The sequence below is a fragment of the Gymnodraco acuticeps genome, unplaced genomic scaffold (genome assembly GCF_902827175.1).
Source record: "Gymnodraco acuticeps unplaced genomic scaffold, fGymAcu1.1, whole genome shotgun sequence".
Lineage (NCBI taxonomy): Eukaryota > Metazoa > Chordata > Actinopteri > Perciformes > Bathydraconidae > Gymnodraco > Gymnodraco acuticeps.
This window is the reverse complement of record NW_022990315.1, coordinates 136,474-156,504: the sequence shown is the minus strand read 5'-3', so window position 1 is coordinate 156,504 and position 20,031 is coordinate 136,474. Positions and strand designations below refer to the sequence as shown.

At 40.1% G+C, this 20,031-nt stretch overlaps 3 protein-coding genes and 1 pseudogene across 15 annotated transcripts in view; all 4 read left to right on the top strand.

Moving 5' to 3' along the window:
- The window catches only part of LOC117550545 (histone H1-like), a 142,592-nt gene that overhangs the window by 10,669 nt on the left and 111,892 nt on the right, over window positions 1-20,031 (top strand). For 7 of the 13 annotated variants that reach the window (XM_034222931.1, XM_034222932.1, XM_034222937.1 and 4 more), the window contains exon 2: window positions 6,556-6,660. In XM_034222931.1, the coding sequence (XP_034078822.1) occupies window positions 6,556-6,660 (105 nt within the window). Of the gene's footprint in view, window positions 1-6,141; window positions 6,667-6,738; window positions 6,958-20,031 lie in introns of those variants that run through there. The other 6 variants (XM_034222941.1, XM_034222947.1, XM_034222938.1 and 3 more) reach the window with 6 other exon arrangements.
- Window positions 104-3,439, top strand: LOC117550576 (annotated as a pseudogene).
- LOC117550577 (histone H4) lies at window positions 15,698-16,351 on the top strand. The gene has a single exon (XM_034222990.1). It carries the CDS (start codon window positions 15,720-15,722, stop codon window positions 16,029-16,031), a length of 312 nt encoding a protein of 103 aa, XP_034078881.1. The 5' UTR covers window positions 15,698-15,719; the 3' UTR covers window positions 16,032-16,351.
- LOC117550567 (histone H2B 1.2-like) lies at window positions 16,766-17,434 on the top strand. The gene has a single exon (XM_034222979.1). The coding sequence runs from the start codon at window positions 16,805-16,807 to the stop codon at window positions 17,183-17,185; it is 381 nt and encodes a 126-aa protein (XP_034078870.1). The 5' UTR covers window positions 16,766-16,804; the 3' UTR covers window positions 17,186-17,434.

Genomic DNA, 20,031 nt, shown 5'->3' with positions numbered 1-20,031 from the left:
ACCGAGTTACTTTCTTCTTAACGTCGAAGAATAAACACATAGAAAATGTCTGGTCGAGGAAAAGTTGCAGGTTAACGTCGAAGCTGGTGAGAACGACTCGAAAATGATTGGAAGAGGAAAGGAAGGAGGTGAAAAAGGGTGAAAAAAACTAAAAAACTAAAAATATATAAGAAATGTCTCTTCCTGGAAGCGTGCCATCTTTTGCTTCCAAATTTGGACAGTTTTGGGTTCGCCTGAACTTCACAGGCTCAGGAGAACCCCCAAGTCGTGAATATGTTGGAGAATCACTATTATTTGATACCTGCTGGATCAATACAAATGATGTGTATTCCTTCATTGCACTGCCAAACAGAAAGGAGTTTGAACTTTGCTTTTTGCTAGAAGCTCCTCTGAGATGTTTCCTTGATGTCCTCGCAACTAAAACCTCAGATCCCAAGTGGAAAGACTGGACTTTCGAATCTTCCATTCAAATGGATATCTCAAACATCATTGTTCAATTCTGGACTGGCCGTATTCCAGACCATGATGTTGAGACCTATTTGAAGAGATATGGAGATATAATCAGCAAATACAAACCAATAGATACATTTGGGATATGGTATGGAGTGAGAAAATACAAAATGAAGATGAACAGAAACAGGGATGGTGAGATCCATAAACTCCCGAATTCGATATCTCTCGGCCCCTATAATGAGAGAATAATTTATCCAGGGCAATCCGTCACCTGTTTCATCTGCAACGCAGCTGACCATCAGGTCAGAAAATGCACCACAGTGAAATGTTGGAGATGCAATGAACTGGGCCACAAGGCTAAAGATTGCAATTCAGACAGTCTCTGCAACTTGTGTGGAGAGATCGGGCACACCTTCTTCAACTGCCCATCTTCTTATGTAAACAAGGCAAAAACCCAGCAGCAGCCTGGTCCTCCTCCAGTCACCCAGCAGCAGCAGCCCGGTCCTGCAGCCAAGCAGAAACCTGGTCCTGTACTCCCTCCAGTCACCCAGCAGCAGCCCCGTCCTGCAACCCAGCAGCAGCCTGGTCCTCGTCCTTCGACCCAGCAACAGCCTGGTCCTCCTCCAGTCACCCAGCAGCAGCAGCCCTGTCCTGCAGCCCAGCAGCAGCCTGGTCCTGATCCTTCAGCCCAGCAGCGGCCTGGTCCTATTTATTCAGCCCAGCAGCAGCCTGATCGTCGTCCTGGTCCTCACCCAGCAGCCCAGCAGCAGCCTGATCGTCGTCCTGGTCCTCACCCAGCAGCCCAGCAGCAGCCTGATCGTCGTCCTGGTCCTCACCCAGCAGCCCAGCAGCAGCCTGATCGTCGTCCTGGTCCTCACCCAGCAGCCCAGCAGCAGCCTGATCGTCGTCCTGGTCCTCACCCAGCAGCCCAGCAGCAGCCTGGTCGTCGTCCTGCCAGCAAGGATCTCCCTCTCCCTGGAGATCAACAGCCTTCAGCTCCTGAAGGCGATTCTCCATCCCAGTCAGGTGAGGGTAGATTAACTATTGATAGTGATAGAGAGCGAGTACAGCTCTGAGAATGAGATAGAAGATGAGAAATATTATGAGAGTGTGAGCGAAAGCCCAGGATCTGACTCCAGCCCTGACAGCCTTACAGCTGGTCAGCGAGTCAGCATGCCCCTCTACTCGCCCCCTGAGAGCAACTCTGGGTCTTTTTCACCAACTCCGGAATTTCCAGAACCCCCGAGTGAGGCTCAGGGGGAAGCCCCGTCTGAGGTCTCAAAGAAGAGACCTGCAAGTAGAAACTTGAACCAAAATGAAAAACGGGCAAATGTAGATACACCATAGTGATTCATTTTATAAACCAATATGAGCTTCTTAAATGTCGCTACCTGGAATGTACGTGGTGTTCAGTCTAAGGACTTTCGAGAGAGGAAAATTAAATATTTATTAGACACTAATTATGACTTCCTCTTTACGCAGGAACTTAGACTGAATACCACCAGTGATGTTGATGATGTGTGTAAACGGTGGCATAAAGGCAAAAGTATTATATCCATCGGAGAGAGTAGAGCTGACGGAGTTGGCATTTTCTTTAAAGAAAAAGACATCACTATTATTAGAAGAAGGGATATAATCCCAGGAAGGCTGCTTATGGTGGATTGCTTTTATAAAAATGAAAAATATCGACTTATTAATATTTATACTGCCCCTGAGGCAACAAATAAGTTACAATTATGTAGAAAACTTAGAGAGTTATTAACAGTGGGTTATACAATTATATTAGGTGGTGATTTTAATACAATAACAGAAGACATAGATAAGTGTAGTACAGCTGTTTTTAAACTGAGGGCGGAAGGAAAGCTGTTGAGAGAAATCTGCAGCGATGCAGGCCTAACCGATGTCTGTCGCTCTTTGAATCCTGCTGGAATGGATTTCACGAGATATGACAAAACAACTAAAACCCGTATAGACAGGATTTATGTATCGAAACACTTCTCTGTAACCAACTACAAAACAATCTTTAATAACTTTTCGGTGCTATATGAAAACTAGAACATGCCCCATGATTAACTGTGAGGAGGACGAGACTCTCCAGCACCTCCTCATGGACTGCTACAGAGCTCAGGAGGTGTGGTCGCTCCTACGGGGCATCGGGTTAGACTTCAATGTAAATTATATCTCAATCATGTATTGTATTCTGGATGAGGGGATGGACAATAAACACAGGGACCTTTTTCAGCTGGTAATTTGTATCACATGTATGAAGATCTGGAAAACAAGGTGCAACATGGTACTAAATCAGACGATCATAAACAGTGGCACCATCGTGAAACAAATACTTACTGAACTAAGGAGAAGAAAAACCCTGGACAAATCCCAGACTCAGCCATGGGGCGTTTTGAGTCTGTGACCGAGCTGAGTCTCACTGGAATATAAACGTGCTCTCTTTATGTTATTTATATATTTATTCATTGTGTTTTATGTGTATTATTAATGTAACTTGTGTATATCATGTACTGCCAGAATAATTATAAAATAAAGTTAAAAAAAAAGAAAAAAGAAAAGGTGCAGGAAAGGTTAGAGCGAAGGCCAAGACTCGCTCCTCCCGGGCCGGGCTCCAGTTCCCGTCGGCCGTGTCCACAGGCATCTGAGGAAGGGCAACTACGCCCATCGTGTCGGTGCCGGAGCCCCGGTGTACCTGGCCGCTGTGCTGGAGTACCTGACCGCTGAGATCCTGGAGCTGGCTGGAAACGCAGCCCGGGACAACAAGAAGACCCGCATCATCCCCCGCCATCTGCAGCTCGCCGTCCGCAACGACGAGGAGCTGAACAAGCTGCTGGGAGGAGTGACCATCGCTCAGGGAGGCGTGCTGCCCAACATCCAGGCTGTGCTGCTGCCCAAGAAGACCGAGAAGCCCGCCAAGAAGTGAACACCCTGAACCCGCTTCTACCAACACCCCAAAGGCTCTTTTAAGAGCCACCCACTTCCAACTAAAGACATTTCTCCCCCTTGCCCTATATGTATTGATGTGCACAACATGTCATGTTACACCAAGTCACCCAACTAAAACACCCACATTATAGAGCAATATACAATTGAAACATAACCCTAAATTACTATTAATGATATCATGTATTGCAGGGTGTAGCCTCTCTAAAATAAAGCCTTATTTCAACTAAAGCAAACTCCTCTTCACAATGTCCTTCGTACATCCAGCAGGTTAATCACCACATTCTCAAATGAATAGCGCTTTGGTTTCTACATCTGTCAGTCCACATAAATAAAGCCACAGCGTTTGTTGGACCCATCATTAGTGTTTAACTCAGTTCACACTATCAGTAGCTACTTGTTGGCAGGTGTCTGCAGTTCACCGATCAATAGCGTACCGTAGCATTTAAGCTCTCGATGGTATCTTTATCCCACGCGCACATTGAAATGAAAAACAGGTTATATTTAGTTCCAGCCTTTATCCACCAGGTGTCAGTGTTCACCAACTAATGTTTGGAGCAGAACGAAAATAGTGGCTCTATTGTAGTGGAATAAATATGAACACACGTGTCTTTCTAACAGTTCTTTATTTATGTTGTATTAGCATTTTAAGAAATGAGGTACATCTAGTACATATATTAATGAAGTTAATATCTTTTAGCCAATTAGCAGTTATTTAATGTGACCATTGTTTATACCGTTAGGAGTTAGTTTAGTAGCTCTAAAACATATATGGCACAAGCTATTATACAGCACTATTTCAAGATTAGATAAGCATGTAAATATTAACATCTTGAAGAATATTGTTTAAACTAAACTATATTTTATGGACAAAAACGTTTCTCAACTTTATTTAAAACTCAAACACTAAGTACAAGAGCCACAATTAGAAACAGTGGCATAATAGTATAGTTATATAACAGTAATTATAATAATTGTATTTACATTCAATAAAAACAAAAATATTTAGGATTAAAAACTCAACTTAATAAAATATACAAACATAATTCTTCATGTTTGAATTATATTCTTTAAATACTGTTTATAGCTCTAATATTTTAGAGAGATACATTTCCGTGATCCATTATTCGTTCACTTAATTTGAATATAAAATTAACCCAAAATACATTTAGATTAATAAGGTCAAGTTTCATTGATTATGTATTGTCATATGCACAGTAGCTACAGTGTAGACGTGGCAATGCAAATCTTAAGTCCCAGGCTCCTCCAACAATGCAACATAGTTGTATAGGACAAAAGACAATAAAACTGATTAAAAAAAAATAATAATTCAATTAAAATAGTGCAAAAAGAAGTAGAATAAAATAGTGCATTTTATGTTGAAATGAAATAGTCTATATAGATGTAAATAGAATAAGATGGACAAAAACAGAATGTAAAAATAAATATTGTTTATTGTGGTGATATTGATTTGGACTCAGGCATCAAGCCTGGAGGAGGCTCTGTTTCAAGACCCGGACCACCCAATTACGGGTGTGTTCAAGTTGGTGCGTCACAAGATTCATGTGAGAAGTATTTAAAGGCAAAAAACTAAAACATACATAGATGAAGTTATTTTAAAAGGTTTTCAGGTTATGTGTCGGCTAAATACAGAAAAGTATACATCTTCTTGTCCTGCAATGTCTCTTATTTCTAATGTTATTTTGTTAACATTTCTGAATAAAAACAATGTATTGTGGTGAAACTGCTGGTCATTCATCGTGACCTTGAGAATATGTGATAAACAGTCAGAAGATAATGCTTTATTTTAAGAGTATGCAGAACACAAATACATGAGAGAAAGAAACAAGCACCTTTAACCTGTGTTAAATAATAAATAAAGTTAAAATCCTAGTCAGACATGTGTGGAGCCAAAACACCTAAGAAGCCTATTTAAAGTCTCTAATCTTCTGAGTCTAAAGTTTATTAAAGGTGTTTTTTGGAGCACATTTAGTGATTTTATTGTAATAGTCTTTAATGAGTGTAACAAATAACTCTAAAGTAATCAAGTTTCTCAAAAACAGCCCCCGATTTAAATGTTCCAACTGTTTGTGTGTTTTCTGTAAATGTAAACGGCAGGTTACTTAGTTTTCTGAAGAAGAAAATATAGGCCTACATGTTATCAAAGTGTTGAATTAAGTTAAATTATCCTAAATTAGTGAAGTGTAAAAGAAAACATACCGACTCTCTATCAGAACCGGAGTGCAATCCCACGACTCTTTTGAGTGTGTTTGCAGAGACAAAACTAACCTCTGTTTAACATTAACATATTTATATTAGTAAACTCTTTTTAGGTTAGGTCTTTAACCAAACATCTTATTTCTATGCCAGACTAGTTTAAGTCGAATTTGAAAGTATTTTAAAGCATTTAAGAGGGAAATTAGAGAGGAAAGTCACATATTTACGACTCACACGGCAGCATTTGAGGGAGGTCGAAAGGCTTCCCATTAAAATCATAACACAATATTGAGTTTAATTTCACTTTTACATGAAGAGAAACTCCTTTGCTATCGTTTAGGGTGAATTTTACAATATATTGTTTCCTCCAGGTGTGATTTCATTACATTAGTTCGTGAAGAGAAAACACAAAGTGGCACAGTGCTGCTCCTGAGAGCCAGGCTGCGATTGAGTCTCTACGGCTCTCATGGTGTGTTTAAGTTCCGCTCTTTGCCGGGATTTCTCTCTCCGTCTCACCGAGTCCAGAGAATCCTCTTTGAACGCAACATGGCAGAATCCGCTCCCGCCGCACCGGCCAAGTCCCCGAGGAAGAGAGCCACCAAGCCGAAGAAGGCGGGCCCCAGCGCCGCTGACCTCGTGCTGAAAGCCGTCTCCGCCTCCAAGGAGCGTAAAGGGATTTCCTATGTCGCCCTGAAGAAAGAGCTGGCCGTTAAAGGCATCGACAACGCCAACCAGGTGAAACGCGCCGTGAAGAAGTTGGTGGAGAATGGAGCCCTGGTGCAGGTCAAGGGATCCGGAGCCACCGGCTCCTTCAAGGCAGCCAAGGCCGCCGAGAAGCCCAAGAAGGCAGCGAAGAAGCCCGCAGCCAAAGCCAAGAAGCCGGCAGCAGCAGCAGCGAAGAAACCCGCCGCTAAGAAGCCAGCTGCCAAGAAGGCAGTAACTCCCAAGAAGGTAGCGAAGAAGCCTGCTACTGCTGCCAAGAAAACCCCCGTGAAGCAGATCACTAAGAGCCCGAAGAAGAAGGTGGCGGCCAAGAAGGCAGCACCCAAGAAGACAGTAACCCCCAAGAAGGCAGCGACCCCCAAGAAGGCAGCGACCCCCAAGAAGACAGCGACCCCCAAGAAAGCTGTGAAGAAGGCACCAGCCAGGAAAGCATCGAGGAAGTAAACAGATCCTCTACTTCATCTCCAAAAGGCTCTTTTAAGAGCCACCCACATACACCAAAAGAGCCCTCTCCTGTTTTAATATTACATGTTTATATTTTTATAACACCAGACTGCCTTACTTTTTACAATAAGTAAATTAACTGATATAAAGATGACTTGAATGAAACATGTTACCTGGTAAACTACATTCATCCATTTCCTCTTAGTATAATACATTTAATGATGTTGTTATAAAGACATCTACTTACATATTCTCTAACATTATCCCTTACATGTACATTATTTCCTATAGACATTGTTTTAAAATACATATTTCATAATGACATACTATTATATGAAAACGTGTCTTTACTACACATGAACTATTCCCCTCACCCCCTGCAGCTGGACAGACAGCGGAGCTCCTTCTCCCACAGACTTACAGTCAACAGTCATTGGAGGCAGTCGCAATTTCTACAGGCTCGCACTACCTGTTAGCATCTGTTAGCATCTAGCTCTCCTGCTTACAAACTTTTAGCCATCCCTGCTTATACAAGTAGTAGTTTTAGTTATCTGCGATCTGCGGAGGCCTACTCCCACCTGTGAGTACGGCTGTACTGAGGTGTTTTTCCTCCGGAGACGTCGCGAAGAGACGGAGCGGCTCCACCTGTTGCTGCCTGCGATCTGCGATCTATGGAGGCCTGCTCGTCGCGAAGAGACGGAGCGGCTCCACCTGTTGCTGCCTGCGATCTGCGATCTACGGAGGCCTGCTCGTCGCGAAGAGACGGAGCGGCTCCACCTGTTGCTGCCTGCGATCTATGGAGGCCTGCTCCCACCTGCACGGCTGCACTGGAGAGGTTTTTACCCCGGAGTCGTCGCGGAGAGACGGAGTGGATCCACGCTTCGGGCTTGGCCTGCTTCCACCGGGCGTGTGCTGCTGTACGGAGGAGGATTTTACCACGGCTGGGGCCTGCTTTCCACCTGTCCTGGTTCTGCTGTCGCAGAGGCCTGCTTTCACCCCGGGGATACCACGCTGCTGCTTTCGCCTGTCCTTTGCTGCTGTGCTGATTTTGCTCCAGGAACATCGCGGATACTGTGTGCTGGTCTGGGAAAATGGCCCATATCGGGATTCTGCTGTGCCTGTTAACTGTTTTGGACTATGAGAAGATCTCTAGTCATTCTGAGGAGTCTACTGGACTCAGGTCTGTTCTGCCACCCGCAGTGGGCATCCCCTGCAAAGGTTCGGATGTGTTGCTCAAACAATTACCGGTTGCCTTATCACAGACAATCTGCTCGACAAAATATGTTTGTCTTTTTTGTTTTCCTGCGATGATGGTTCTTCAGGACTGCTTCTTAAGCTCTAATCACACTCTCGCAGACTTTTCCGGTGTTTCTAAAGTAGATGATGTATGTGTGTCGCTTAAGAGGAAAAGATGCCTGGTTTTGTTGTTGTTATTACTGTCAGGAAATGTACAACCTAACCCTGGTCCGCCCAGTAGTAGTAGTCAGATCGCTACTCCTGCTGATTTTAAAGCTAGGTCTGGGTTGGGTTTCATCCACTTGAATGTGCGCAGTCTGTTAGGTAAACTAGATTTTGTCCGTATCTGGGCTCGACTGAGGCCGACGTCATTGTTTTATCAGAAACATGGCTAAACAAATCTATTTTGCCTCTGACATTGCCTTCAATGGTTTTAATGTGTATCGTACCGACCGGCCTAATAAAGGTGGCGGCGTTGCCATTTATGTTAAGAATAAGTTCAGTGTAACTGCTGTAGTTTCCAAATCTATCAGTAAGCAATTTGAATTTTTAGCCTTAAATATAGAAGTGGCAAAGGGGCAACAGGTCATGGTCGTGGGCTGTTACAGACCCCCCTCAGCTGTCAAAGACTCCTTGTCTTCACTAGCAAATCTTTTATCACAAAGACTACAAGGAAATAGTGCTACTTGGAGATGTTAACTGGGACTGGTTAACTGCAGTGTCAGAGGATTTTAAAAACCTTTGTATCTCTTTGAATGTTACTCAGATTGTTGACAGTCCTACTCGCCCTAATATTAAGTCCCCAAATAAATCCTCCCTAATTGATCTCATTCTAACTAATGTTCCCTATAAATACTCAGCTGTGGGAGTATTTGAGAATGATCTGAGTGATCACTGTGTTGTAGCCACAATTAGGGACACTAAGGTCCAAAAGGTTAAACCTGGTATTATCATCAAGAGAGACATCAAACATTTTGTGGAGCAGGGTTTTGTGCATGATCTGTTTGGGTTTGATTGGGGAAAAATCGATCTGTGTGCTGATGTAGAAACCGCATGGTCTTATTTTTATCTTGGTTTTATGGAAATTATAGATAGACATGCACCCCTGCGTAAATTTAGAGTGAAGGGACGAGACAATCCTTGGTTTTCTGCTGAATTATCTATTCTCCTACATGAGAGAAACAAGGCCTGGGCAAAGGCTAGGAATTCAGGCTCAGAGGTAGAATGGCTGCGTTTTAGGCAGCTAAGGAATAGCTTCACTTCACATGTCAAAAGTGCTAAATCAAAGTATTATCTGTCAGTTACCACAAAGAACCTGAACAACCCTAGAAAATTCTGGAAAGCCATAAAATCGATATCCACCGGTGATATCCGTAATGAGCTACCTCCGGAAGTCAGCTTATGTCCTGCCACTACTAAAAGGAGGGGAGGCCAGCTTATTAAACAATTATAGACCCATCTCTAAGTTGTCAGTTCTGGCCAAGGTTCTTGAACGCCTAGTGAGTGAACAGGTAAAGGTAGTTTTTATGTAACAATGACATCCTGTCTGAACATCAGTCAGGCTTCAGAAAGCAACACAGCACCATCACTGCCACAATGAAAGTGGTGAATGATGTTACGAGTATTTTAGATAATAAGCAGAGTTGTGCAGCTCTATTTATTGACCTATCCAAAGCTTTTGATACCGTCGATCATTGCATTTTGAAGCAAAGGCTGGTCAGTATCGGCATGTCCAGCCATGCAGTGGGTGGTTTGTAAACTACCTCTCTGAAAGATCCCAATGTGTTCAGTTTGATGGGCTGTCTTCTGAGTGGTTAAACATCACTAATGGTGTACCACAAGGTTCAGTTTTAGGTCCGCTATTATTCTCTATCTATATTAATAGTTTAGGTGAAAATGTCGAAGGAGCAACCTTATATTTTATGCGGACGATACCGTTATGTACTGTGCAGGTCCCTCGATTAACGAGGCTGTTGTTAAATTACAGGCTGTTTTTAACATTATTCAGGCTCAGCTCTCTGAGCTTAAGCTTCTTTTAAATGTGGATAAAACCAAAGTAATGCTCTTTTCTAAAGCTAAAGCTAAAAATACACCAGAGACTGCTTTGGATATTGTAACTACGCAAGAAATACAACTTGAAGTGGTTACCTGTTACAAATACTTGGGTATCTGGCTTGATGACTGTCTCACTTTTAAACTTCATGTCAATAACCTGCTTAAAAAGCTGAGGGCTAGGCTAGGTTTATTTTTCAGAAATAAGTCCTGTTTCTCGCTTGAGGCCAGGAAAAGGCTAGTCACTGTGACCTTTTTACCTGTGCTGGACTCTGGTGATTTGTTATATATGAATGCACCTGCCAATTACCTGAGCAAGTTAGATGCTGCGTATCACAGCGCACTGAGATTTTTGACAAATTGTAAAGCACTGACTCATCACTGTACCCTGTATACCAAGGCGGTTTTGCCATCACTTACTGTACGGAGGCTCAGCCACTGGTACTTTTTCATTTACAAAGCCATGTTGGATAAACTACCATCTTATATCTGCTCCCTGATCTCTCTGCGAATTGAAAGTACTTATTGCCTGAGATCGCATGCTGTGGTTTTATTAAATGTGCCAAGTGCTAGGACTGTCTTAGGGAAGAAAGCTTTTAGATGTGCAGCTCCACTAACATGGAACAGTCTGCAAAAAGAATGGAAAATTACCAAGCTAGTACCACTACATGTTTTTAAAGCTCGGTTGGATGCTACAAAATCAGATGCTGTTGGTACCTGTACTTGTGGTTAAATATGTCAATTGTAATCCCTGTACATTTTGCTGTATGATGTCCTTTTGTTGTTCTGTTGTTGATGTCTTCTTGTGGAACCTACTGCTGCAGGTCTCCCTTGAAAAAGAGATCATTGATCTCAATGGGATTTTACCTGATAAATAAAGGTTTTGAATTGAATTGAATTGAGACTGATCCAGCGTCTCCTCCGGCTGGCAGAGAGCTCTCTTTCGCTTCCCCCTCTCCAGAACCATGAACCCTCTGCACAACAGCAACCTTGCACATCTGTCATTTATATACTTTGCTATATAAGTCAACTACATGTAAACATTTGAATCCATCCACAATATTCTATAATGTCAATCATTTTTAATATATGTATTTTCTTCTATACTTATATTCACTGTTTATTTTATTTTGTATCTTATTACTTCTATACTTTATTCAAACGTTTTTTATTGTGTATTGCCTGAATACACTGTAACATAATCATTCAGTACATTATTGAAATGATATCATGTTATCACAATTCAAATTAAACTTAAATGAAAAAAGGTTACTGAAACAATATTATATAAAACCCACAAGTTTATTATATATGAAGTAAAACAATCGTGCATTGTAGAATACTAATCATATTATAGTACAGCACGTTACCTTTGTGTACTTTTTAAACATAATAGTTGTGGTTCTCATCCAATGCTTCATATAATTATGACTTCATACTGTTACACATGAAAGGTTAAAATGTCTTTCCATGTTGTCAGATCAGATCAGAAGTCTTTTAAAGACCTGAATACAGAGTATTACAGAGTACAGAGTATACATAAATGAATATACTAAAATCTTACTGACACCCAACATATTTTAACATTATGACGTAACATTTAAAGAAACCAGGAAAAGATGCTCATGATTTTTGTTTTTGGTAGTCCTGACAGACATTAGACAACATGCTTTACACATTTTAAAATGTCCATGTTTTTAGATTTAAAGCTGATGAAAGATTCCTTTCTTTCTAATGTGAAACCTGAATAAAGCATCATGGTGTCACTCAATGCTAAAATGCTGTATCGCTCATAGATGGACTTTTGACTATAAAGGGACAATATTTCAAAAGTGATATATAATATAAACCTACACAATCTTTGTACCCTTAGTGGATAAAACACATTTATGACATTATGGCATCTGAATGCAATATATCTGTCCAACAGCACCCTCTGCTACAACAGGACACAACACGTGGTTATTTTACCATTTCATATATTTTGTTTGTGTGTCATGCCAGACAACTCTAGGCAACCTTTTATACACCACTTCAATTAGTTACTTTTTTATTTTTAAAACTGTCATAAATAGTTTTGTCAATACATAATAGACATACACAAACCACTGCATAAAAACATGTACACACAACTCATAGATACATACTTAAACACAACAGAACAGTATTTCAGACGGCAGAAAGGGAATTGTCCGATCAGCCTTTGTCCAATCACAGACTCAGTATGCTCCATGGTAGTCTGACTTGTCGAGGCTTTCTCTTCTCCTTAGCTCGGTTCCGATATGTTTTGTTTTGTTACAACTGTTCATTATTGTCTGATGTATTACCACGGTGCATCTGGTCTTCCATATCTGCATACAAGGGACGCAGAAGAAAACACTTTGGTGCTTTCAATAAGTGATAGAATATATCCACCATATTTGTATTCATTTATTTAAAACAAATATATATATACTTGGAAGTCCATTCCATTTAAAGGTGTATATTCATTTATGAAATCAGCATATACTAATTTGTAATATGAGCCATGTCTCGCTCTACCTCTTCTTTTTGTCCACCTTGATTTATCCCCAACCCAGGGTGCTTTCCTTGATATTGCCGCTGTAAACATTTTAACAAAAGTCAATTTAAGTTTAATATCTAGGTCTACGTCTCCAAATACGCCTCCATATTCCCTTCTTTTAAATAATAAATTACGTTGAGTAACCTCCCTCGTTGTGCCCCACACCAAATGTACGTGTTTGTTTAATTATTTAATTATTTGGGAGGGGTTCAATCAGTTTATTCTCCCAATTTAGGTCATCACAGTTTTCATTACAGTCAAACCAAGTATTTTTATTTCTTGTTTAATTTAATTTAAACGTTAATGGCATAAGTTAAGTTTCCTCTATTATATATTTCAGATTTGTTATGATAATTCCCGGTTTAGTCAGTTTTCAAATTAGAAATATTTTCTTCACCCGTTTTAGATTTAACTTGAATCTGTTTTAAAATAATATACTGTTTGATTAGAGTAACATATTGACTATTTGTAGCTTTATTTAATTCTCTACATTTGAATTTAAATAAATGTTTTATCCTATGTTTTAATGTTTCCCATAATCCACAGGATTGTACCATTATCACATCCTGAGAAATTGTGGATTTGTTCACATTTTAGTATCACTAATTCTTATAAATATTTCCTTTATCGAATATGGACCCTTAAGTTCTCTTAAGTCAGCACTAATGTACTTTGAACATAGGTTTCCCTGCAAACTGAATTTCAGTGGATACACATGAAGAATTGTTATTGCTCGAAGCAATCGAAGAGAAATGTCGGCTCAGAATTTTGGATACAATGCTGCAATAACTTAATATTTATATACAATATTATATACTATTGTCCTGCAGTCTAGTAACACTATGGAGTGGCCTTGGCTCCATACTTGCTCCATCCTTCTGTCATTCCAGTGCCTTGCAAAAGTATTCAGCCCCCCTGGCCTTTTTCTTGTTTTATTGCACAAAAACATTTAATTCAATTAGATTTTTGCAGATGTTGTTTGTATTGATGTACACAACATGAATCTTTGAAGATGCAAAACATATTTTTCATTGTGAAAAAAACAAGAAATAAAAATGAATAAGAAAAAACGTTTGCGTGCATAACTATTCACCCCCCCAAAGTCAATACTTAGTAGAGCCACCTTTTGCAGCAATTACAGCTGCAAGTCTCTTGGGGTATGTGTCTATAAGCTTGGCACATCCATTTTGGGGAATCTTCCACATGGCTTTTGGTGAACTCCAAACGTGTTTTCTTGTTTTTTTTCCTTAAGCAATGGCTTCTTTCTGGCGACTCTTCCATAAAGCCCAGCTCTGTGGGGTGTACGGCTTACTGTGGTCCTATAGATTCTCCTCTCTCTACTGTGGTGCTAACCAGCTCCTTCAGGGTTATCCATGACCTCTTTGTTGCCTCTCTGATCAATGCTCACCTTGCACAGTGTGTTTGGTTGGCGGCCCTCTCTTGGCAGGTTTGTTGTCGTGGCATATTTTTTCCATCATGAAACAATGGATTTAATCGTGCTTCGTGGGATGTACAAAGTTTGTGAGGTTTTTATATAACCCAACCTTATTTATACTTATCCACAACTTTGTCCCTGAACTGTTTGGAGAGCTCCTTAGTCTTCATCGTGTCGTTTTCTTGCTAAGTATTGCCACTTGTTAAGTGGTGTGGGAGATTTGGGCCTTCTACAACAAGTGTATACATACAGATATAATCATACATTTGATTGCACAGGGGTTAAGTTAGCTTTATTTAAATAATGTTTTGACTCTGGAGGTCATTGTTGGGGCTAAATAGCAAAGAGGGTGAATACATGTGCACACACAACTTTTCAGTTTTTCATTGTTTAAAACAGGATCATTTGTATTTTCACTTCACCAATCTTGACTGACTTTGTGCAGGTTCATGACATAAAACCACAATCAAAATATTGAATTATTATTGGCTTTAATAATAGAAAATAGAAAAAGAGCCATGGGGGTGAATACTTGTGCATGGCACTGTATGCCCTGTTTTCATTTGGCTCTACTGTAGACCTGCAAGTGAATCTACCTCTTATGATGTACCAACAACACAAAGGCTCTGCCACCCACTGCATCTGAACACCTACTCCAAACATTTCCTTTCGAGGCATGTCTCTATATGATTAATGACATCGACTTATCTTTCAATCTCATAAGTGACACAAATCATGAATATGTTTTGTTTTAATCTTCTGTCAGAAGTATAAACTGGATGAATAAATACTTTTTGAATCGTAATCATACTCTCAGAAAAGGAGTTTGACCCTTCTCAATTGTTTCTATCTAAACCCTTCTAAAGACTTGATACGATAGCATATCATTATTAGAGCTAAACAGTAGTTATATTGTTTTTATTTGTTTAAAAAAATACAATCTGTCAAAACTGTTTCCATGAGGCAATACCATTTTCTAATAAATAGTTTTCTCTACTAAAGTATCTTTTAAATGTGTACATTAAAAGCTTTAATTGACCAAACTTATAACATTTTGTGAGAGCTGAAATATGTTATAAATTGAAAAAGTCCATGATTATTTGTCTGTTACTTTATATTTTATATTTAACATGAACAATTTGGTACATTTCTTGATGGTCACACACCCAAACCTAAATACAGTGTATACATTCAGGTGTTTCTATTGGACTAATTCTTACTTTTATGTCAAATTGTTGACATGTTTTATGTATACAAATGTATGTCTTGACTCATCAGAAACAGAATGAAAGTCTCCTATAAAGAGTATTTTTTGAAAACTTTGATCAACTTTAAATGTAATGTTAATCTCAGAAAGGCTCTTATTTCAATTATAAATGTTATTAAGCATGTGAGGGTTTTATTACATATTAACACACGTTTAATCATCAAATGCTTAGTATAAAGCCTGACTGAATTATATAAACAATATTAGAAGGAAGAGAAAATGTTTTGAAAGATAATGTGGAGGCTGCAGCGTTGGCCCCGCCCAGCCGCTTTCCCGCTCTCCGTCTTCTCTTAGGTCCGCAGTGAATGTATAAATACTGCCGGTCATTCTGCTTCTACTCAGTCGTTCTGAACGAGTCGACAAAACAATACCTGAAAATGAGTGGAAGAGGAAAAGGAGGAAAGGGACTCGGCAAAGGAGGCGCCAAGCGCCACCGTAAAGTGCTCCGTGATAACATCCAGGGCATCACCAAGCCCGCCATCCGCCGTCTGGCTCGCCGCGGCGGAGTGAAGCGTATCTCCGGTCTGATCTACGAGGAGACCCGCGGGGTGCTGAAGGTGTTCCTGGAGAACGTGATCCGTGATGCCGTCACCTACACCGAGCACGCCAAGAGGAAGACGGTGACCGCCATGGATGTGGTGTACGCCCTGAAGAGGCAGGGCCGCACCCTGTACGGCTTCGGAGGTTAAACATCTACACCCTGACATACCTGGAACAACAACGGCTCTTTTAAGAGCCACCCACATTACTCAAAAAGAGACATTCCTTTTGATGAACTTTATATCGAACCTAAACTCCAACTCTGAAATTCTTGATAGGATACTGGATATTACAAATGTAGACTATTTCACAATGTTGTTTATCCGACATCCAATGATATGTTCGTAGAGGATAAAGTCTCCACAACTACAACCACGACTGCTCCAAAAACTTCTTCCAGCTCTGGGGTTTCTTACACTTTTGAAATATGTTTTAATGGTGAAATACACCGGGATATTAAGGACTAACTCGCTTATAATGAATACATTTGTATTTATTTTAGGATCTTAAAATCATACGTATTGGGATTCATGTGGACTAGAGGGTGACAAGCATCACTTTCACCTCACTTTTTTATTTAAATTCCAACCTTGGTCATGAAAAATATGTGTTTCTCTGTTGTCCACGTTATACATAGTTAAAAACATATGAAAGAGTTAAAATGAAAACGATTTGTTGAATTATTCATGTACAACACATTATAAAACCCCAATAATACAAATACATAATCAATGGGGGTTCATTTTACATGTCATCCAATCTGTTTTGATTCTAAAACTCGTTAGGCGCATGCGCCGTCCTGCTCAGAAGACAACCAATCCCGTGCGAGCAACAGCTCAGTAACATTTGCATCATGTGAATATAAATAGACCGCTCTGTGACAAAGAAGTCATTCGACTCTGTCGCACCTCTCTCTCTCATCATGCCTGCGGAAGCACCCCCGGTCAAAGCGGCCAAGAAGGGCTCCAAGAAAGCCGTCGCTAAGAGCGTCAGCAAGACTGGAAAGAAGAGGAGGAAGTCCAGGAAGGAGAGCTACGCCATCTACGTCTACAAGGTGATGAAGCAGGTCCACCCCGACACCGGCATCTCCTCCAAGGCCATGGGCATCATGAACTGCTTCGTGAGCGACATCTTTGAGCGCATCGCCGGGGAGGCCTCTCGTCTGGCTCACTACAACAAGCGCCGCACCATCACCTCCAGGGAGATCCAGACCGCTGTCCGCCTGCTGCTGCCCGGAGAGCTGGCTAAACACGCCGTGTCTGAGGGCACCAAGGCCGTGACCAAGTACACGAGCTCCAAGTAAACTCTGCTGCTGACATACCAACAACACAAAGGCTCTTTTAAGAGCCACCCAACCCATCCAAAGAGCTCATCCTGTTATACTCCAGAACTACTCTACCAGAAATCTAAATAACTTAAATGTTATTTAGACATAATGTTTTGTAAAGCAAGATAAACCATGATTGAATATTGTTCATTCTTCACTATACGTGTTTATACCACCTCACTGGTGTTTGTTTTTCCAAGATGAAAATACATACATTTCACAATATGTTGGTTATTTTACTGCAATCCTGAGAGAAAATGCTAAGTGCTCGGTGTCATCCCCATGAGGCTGCGGACTGATTGTGGCACGGAGAACGGAATTATGGCTGCAATTCAGTGCACCCTACGTCACCATCACCATGACTACTACTCTGGAGCGTCCAGCCACATGTATGGCTCATCCATGACTAATCAGCGAGTCCTGGTGGTCCATATTAAGAAAGGGAAGGTAAGTGTCTGTCAGGATTATCTATTACTTGCCAACACTGTCAGACAAACAACATTTGCTTAGCTAAAGTGTATCAGTTTTTATTATAATAGATATTATAGCCTGTAGTCTATGACCCAGACTATACAAGGCCTTTCTTTAGAACTTCTTTTTGGCAGAAATAAAGTTAGAAACTGTGAACATCTAAGCGTGGGTTTTGGATTGAACAGCGGCCCCTGAGGGGACCTAGGCACTATAGGTTGTGAAGCAAATAAATGATTAAATAGACACTCAATGATTTTGTTGTTGATTTGACTGGTAACCTTTTAAAGTCATTTGTAGAATTGTTGTATATTGCTTAATAATTCACTTGAAAATATATCAATTTCTATAGGTCTCAGTTCTGGATGGAGCTATTTGCAGACCTGCTGGATACTTCAACGGGAGTCACGAGCATCAGTGCCTTCTGAGATTCTGCTTGGTTGATGTTATTCAGAAGGACTTGGATGAGTGTGTGAGCCTGTGGGACAGTCACAGGATTCGCCCTTCCAGAACAGCATCATGTCCAGGAGGAGTGCCCAATGAACTGTACTACTTGCCACACAGGTAATACATTGGTGATGGATTGATACTTTCTTTTTCTTTCAGTCTTTATTTCCAACAGATTAAAAAATAACAAATAACAAATGTGAAAAACAGAATACTGTATTGTTATAATACAGTATTTATCCACATTCATGGTAATATTTGTATATTCAACAAAAAAACAAAAAAAGTCTTCATATTAATAATAATAATAAATCACATGTGTCCGAAACGGAGCAGGAGGAAGCAAATGCTTATTCATTCCCACCCCTTACTTGATCAATGATTGTCCTTTAAATCATTATGCAAGTTATTCCTAAATACATTTATATTTATACATTTACAATCATTTCTCATCTTCAATCACCTTTCTTCATTCTCATAGATTTCCCAAAAAGTGTTTGTGTGCATCTTTTAAACTGAATGATGCTTGTGCTTTGTTTGAACTCCTGCTCCAAACCATTCCATAAAGTCACCCCACAGATTGTTAAACTCATACTTCTCAGAGTTGTTCTGACCTTGAGTTTAAGATGTAGATTTCCTCTCAGATGATACCCCCCCTCTCTGTCTACGAACAGTGTTTTTAATGTCCTAGGAAGTAGATTATGTCTGGCTCTGTACATGATTTGTGCCGTTTTAAATGTAACCAGATCAATGAACTTCAATATGTGTGACTTCAAAAATAATACATTAGTGTGTTCAAGATATCCAACATTATTGATAACTCTTATAGCCCTTTTCTGTAATGTGCATAACGGCTGTAGGTTGGTTTCGTACGTGTTTCCCCAAATCTCCACACAGTCAATCAGATATGGCAATATGAGTGTGTTATAGAGAGTATGCAATGAGTTCCAGAATGTATCTGGCTTTTCCCAATATTGCGATTTTAGCCAGTTTTGCTTTTACATGAGTGATATGAGGTTTCCAGCTGATGGTGTGCTCTCAAACCACACCAAGGAACTTCCTTTCACTCTTTCTATGTGTTATCTAGTATTAATTGTATCTGTGGATTTGTTTTATGTTTTCCAAATAACATGATCTTTGTTTTGCTTATATTTAATGATAATTTGTTTGTGTCAAACCAATGTTTTACTTTAATCATTTCTGCTGTTATCACTTCCATTAGCTCTTTCAAATTGTCACCGGAACAAAAAATATTAGTGTCATCTGCAAATAAAATACATTTCAATATATTTGATACTCTGCAAATGTCGTTGATGTATATTATGAACAGCTTTGGACCCAACACGGACCCCTGAGGTACTCCACAAGTTATGTTCATGTATTCTGATTTATGTTCACCAATTTCAACAAATGGTTGTCTGTTGCTTAAATAATCTCTCACCCAGTTTAACCCCACCCCTCTGATGCCATACGTTCCAGTTTCATCAGTAACATATTGTGATGGTGTCAAATGCTTTTTGTAAGTCTATAAATATTCCCACTGCTTGTTTTTTATTGTCCATGCAGTTTTCTATTTCCTCACTTAATTCCATTAGTGCCGTAGATGTTGATCTTTCCTGAATCCATATTGACTGTCGTCCAAAAGCTGATGTGTTTCCATGAAACTGTCAAGTCTTTTTGTAAAAAGCTTTTCAAGGATCTTGGAAAACTGAGAGAGCAATGAAACAGGTCTGTAATCTGTGTAACGGTGTTTATCCCCAGTTTTATATAATGGTATAACTTTTGCTATTTTCATTTTATTTGGGAATTTACCAGATTGAAAAGACAAGTTAAAGAGATGAGTCAATGGTTCTGCAATTTCTTCAATAATGTTTTTTACTATAATCATATTAATATTATTCCAATCG

What these genes read in the sequence shown, in the direction of transcription:
- LOC117550577 (XM_034222990.1), top strand. Translation starts at nt 15,720, where the DNA reads ATGAGTGGAAGAGGAAAAGGAGGAAAGGGACTCGGCAAAGGAGGCGCC.
- LOC117550567 (XM_034222979.1), top strand. Translation starts at nt 16,805, where the DNA reads ATGCCTGCGGAAGCACCCCCGGTCAAAGCGGCCAAGAAGGGCTCCAAG.